The following is a 4,608-nucleotide window of genomic DNA, read 5'->3' on the forward strand; positions in this document are numbered from 1 at the left end:
GTTACTGATTTTAAGATGGAGCCCATTAATTAAGGCAAATAAAACATTTCTTTTTTTAAATTATTACTTAATTTTATTTGTTCATTTTAATGTGACAGAGAGAGACACACAGAGAGAAAGAGAGAGAGGGGAAATGAGAAAGCAAGCCACAAGGTCCAGGACTCTAACTGTGGTCTGCCATGTGGGAGTGTCCAGCACCTTAACCACCGCGCCACCTGCTGGTCCCCAAAGAAAGCATTTCTAATGCTTGTAACTCAGCGAGGATATCGCTGAATGAGAAACAATTCAGTTTGATTTGTCGGTATATTGTAAACCATTTTAAGAACTCTTTCATTTAGCATTCTTTTTGCTTTGGGCAAGCTGGTAATAAAGCAAAAACTTTAGCAGAACTTTTTTATGTCACTTAAGTGTATTATCTATTTTTAAAAAGAGTCTTAAAAGAGATAAAATAAAATTAAATCTTTTAGAAGCTTCTGCATATTAAAAGGTATCCCTGGATAGTACTAATTTGGGAATTCTTAATTTTTTAAGAGTTATTTATTCATTTAACTTTATTTGTTATTATTATTTTTTAACCCAACCAGAGAGAGACAGAGAAAGAAAGGGAAAGTGAAAAAGCAAGCCACTGGGTCCAGGACTCAAACTGCTATGGATCATGTGGAAGTCCAGCATCTCAACCACCACACCACTGGCTGGCCCCAGCGAATTAATGGCCATAGTAATTTTAAATTACATTACTAAGATGTCACCACTTTGAAAATATTGGCACTTTCAGGAAGTACTTCAATTTTTAGAATTAGGAATTTGATTTTTTTATATAAATTTTTAGTCCCTTTAAACCGAGAAGAACTGAAGTGGGAAATAATTTATTCTGGCATTGGCCCTGAGCTTTTCTTGACCAATTTAGACAATGATTTTTTTTTAAGCATGCAAATAAATAAATAAATAAATAAATAAATAAAAGAAAGAAAGAAAATAAAAAGGAAACTAAGATGTTAAACAAAAATCTCATGAGAAAAAAAAATTTTTTTAGAGAGTTTTTTTTTGCTATAGGGCATGTGCGCTTGCCAGACAGACAGAGACAGAGAGACAGAAAGTGAGAAATCACCCCCCAGGGGGGATGGCCATGCCACAATCCCTTCTCCTCCATTCTCCTCTGGGGACCTTGGGCACGCATGCACACGCACCTGGCTTGTGTTTAAGCCACCAGGTCCGGGACTCGAACCGCGGTCAACTACATGGGAGTCCAGGGGCATAGCCATTATGCTAACTGCTGGTCCCAGAAAAAAAAATTTTAACCTAACATTCTGATGCATTTGCCACAGTAATAGCCACTAGTAAGTGGCTAGTTTCTGTCTGACAGACAACTGGATTCAGTTGAGTTAATTACCTAATCCAATCCAACCCTGGACTCAGTCCAGTTTTTATTGCGACTCCAAATCTAGTGTGGACCAAAATTTGTTCATACAAAACTCAGAGAGCTCTAAACTTAAGTCCATGGAGCTCAGATCTGGGAGAGAACTTACACATGATCCCCAGTTGCTATGAGAGAGCAATGGATGACAAAGGGTCCTGCAGGTACCTCGTTTGGCTGCTCCTGGTGGGTCACTGGAAGCTCTACTTCAAATCCCACTTCTGCTGCTAGAATTGTAAAAATAAAAATAAACCAGCCAATGAATAGAGGTTTAAATTGAATAAATTTTAACAGGATTTAAATTGGGCAGTTGTCCCCAGACTTCTGGGCAACTCCAGCTAGCCTCATGGCCACACGGTATGTAAGTTCTGGAAAAGGCAAGTGACATGTACAGGAAGAGGAACGTGATGTACAAATACAAAAGGGAAGAAATGAGGCAGGGAAGCAATTTGAGTTGGTTACATCTGAAGTTTGTCAGCATTAACACAGTTTAAATGGTGAGATGTGTCTGACTGAAGCCTAGCTGCTGTGATTGGCTAGAACCTAGCAACCAGGTCAGAAAAACAGCTTGACATATATAATTTTGGCTTATCCATAAGAATTTAAGTGTGGAAATACGGTGGCTATTTTAGGCCAAAGTAGTTTAATTCAACAGTTTCAAGCCACCAGGTCCAGAATTCGAACCATGGTTAGCAATGTGGGAGTCCAATGCTGTAACTGGTGTGCCATCTGCTGGCCCCTAAAATTCTCTTATTTTATGTTAAGCCAGGATACATAAGGGTCACAAATACTGAAGCGAGAGTTCCTGATACGAGGACAGTTTTGTTCCTGGTGCATTTATTCTGTAATGTCTTCTCTGACCCTCCACTCTTCTGAATCCCTCCAAGGTTGCACTGTTCACGTGGCTCACCAAACAAAACAGTGGGAGTAGCATGTGTGTGGGCATCACAGAGGCTTGGGGTGAGAGCCTGCCTCTACCGCATGCTCCTTATTTGATCACGGAAGAGTTATTTATTCCTCCTCAGTCATTTTTTTCTTATTTATGTGACTAGTAAAAACTACTTTTAAGGGTGGGGTGGGGGGAAGAAAACTATATAAATTTTCTGATACACAATCAGTGTTCAATATCATCCTCGTTATTGCTATACCACTTGCTATCAAAATTTGTTTCTCTCCTTGAAAGTCACTCACAGGCAAAAACATATTTCAGTATGGGGCCAGCAGGTGGTGCAGTAGTTAAGACGCTGGACTCCTACATGGTCAACTGTGGTTAGAGTCCCTGACCCGGCACTTGCGCATGAGCGCCAAAATCCCAAGAGGAGAGCAGAGGAGAAGGGATTGCAGCATCGTCATCCTCCCTGGGAGGTGATGTCTTGTACCGTCTCTCTGTCTCTCTCTCTCTGTTTCTCCAAGGAGCACACGCACCCTATAGAAAAGTCCCTCTCTCCAAAAATAAGGAAAAGAAAGCAATACAGATGGGCGTGTCCTGAGAATGTGCGGAAGTACTGGTCACTTGCACCATTTTGTTGACTGATTATACATGACTAGTAGCTACAGACCGGCTCCAAAGTTCTGTTTCATTTCCCCTGCAGGTCACTGGAGACGGGCCCTGAAAACTGGTAACCCAGGTAACAGAGTTTGTCCTTCTGAGATTCCCCAAGAGTCACATCCTGCAGGCCCTGTTGTTCCTGGGGCTGATGGTGGCCTACGTGGTAACAGCCACAGGCAACCTGCTCATCATTGCCCTCAGCTGGGTGGATCGCCACCTCCACACACAGATGTACCTCTTCCTGTGGAACCTGTCCTTCCTGGAGCTGTTGCTGGTCTCTGTCGTGGTTCCCAAGATGCTGGTCATCACCCTCATGGGGGATCGCACCATCTCATTTGCCAGCTGCATCGTTCAGTCCTATCTCTACTTCCTTCTAGGCACCACGGACTTCTTCCTCTTAGCCATCATGTCTCTGCACCGTTACCTGGCCATCTGCCACCCGCTCCACTATGAGACCCTGATGAGTAGCCGTGTCTGTTCCCAACTGGTGCTGGCCTCCTGGGTAGCTGGCTCCCTCTGGGTCCTCTGCCCCATCATCCTCATGGCCACCCTGCCCTTCTGTAGCCCCAATGGCATCGAGCACTTCCTCTGTGACAGTTGGCCCTTGCTGAAGTTGTCTTGCGGGGACATCCGCCTGCTGGATCTCTTGGCTTTTGTGTTCTCCACGTCAGTGCTGCTGGGCTCACTGGGCCTGACCTCAGTTTCCTACACCTGCATTCTTGCCACGGTCCTCCGGAACCCCAGTGCTGCCGAGAGAAGGAAAGCGTTCTCCACCTGCACCTTGCACCTCACCGTGGTGGTCATCGTCTACGGCAGCTCCATCTTTCTTTACATCCATTTGTCAGAAGCTCAGTCCCTGCTGCTCAACAAAGAGGCCTCTGTCCTGAGCTGTATCGTCATGTCCCTCCTGAACCCGTTCACCTTCAGTCTCCGCAACGACAAGATGAAGCAAGCACTGGGAGACTCTCTGAGGCTGCTGCAGCCCACTGCTGCGAGGAAACTGTGAGGGTCGCAAGTCGGAGGAAGCCTTCCTGTTACACTGGGGGACCCGACACTCACAGAAACGTTTTAGGATGTGTTTGAAGGTAAAACAACTCAGATAACACCCTGAACTTTTCTCAGATAATTAAAGCAGTAGTCAGGTCAGTCCCTAGCAGAGCAGTGAAGCTCCAACAGCTGACTGGCTGGAGTCCAGCCCTGTTGGCTTGACGAATACACTGGGCAGGGCCAGTCCATGGTGTGTTGGTGAAGGCAGCTGGATCACACATGGCCAGCTGTGTAGTTCAAGTCCTGGTGGCTGGAGAAACATGGTAGGTGCATGTATGTGCCTAAACTCCCCAAAGGAGGGGGAATGGAAGAGAAAGGATTGTGGGACACTTTCTCAGTTTCACTCTCTGTCTCTGGTGAGCACACATGTCCTCTGTAAAAAAATTATTTTTAAATAAATAAAGCAAAAAGAAAAACATTCCAGGCACACATGTGCATGCTCAAAATTCTGTTAGGGTAGAGAAATGGAGGAGAGCTCTCTGGCAAGCACACGCGCTCTATAGCAAAAAATCTCTCTAAAAAGTAAGTTCTCGGCCTGGGGACGTTGCGGGCCTTTCCGGGCTCTGCGCGTCTCCCCCGGGGCCCTGCCGAGCCGGCG

At 45.2% G+C, this 4,608-nt stretch overlaps 1 protein-coding gene across 1 annotated transcript; it reads left to right on the top strand.

The window, feature by feature from the left end:
• Positions 1-1,555: 1,555 nt before the first annotated feature.
• LOC102472960 (olfactory receptor 6T1) lies at positions 1,556-4,001 on the top strand. The gene is given in 3 exon segments (XM_014587916.2): positions 1,556-1,578; positions 3,007-3,034; positions 3,037-4,001. Coding segments are annotated over 3 exon segments (984 nt in total). The 3' UTR covers positions 3,970-4,001.
• Positions 4,002-4,608: the final 607 nt, after the last annotated feature.

Source organism: Tupaia chinensis, unplaced genomic scaffold (assembly GCF_000334495.1).
Source record: "Tupaia chinensis unplaced genomic scaffold, TupChi_1.0 Scaffold000247_1, whole genome shotgun sequence".
NCBI classification, from domain to species: domain Eukaryota; kingdom Metazoa; phylum Chordata; class Mammalia; order Scandentia; family Tupaiidae; genus Tupaia; species Tupaia belangeri.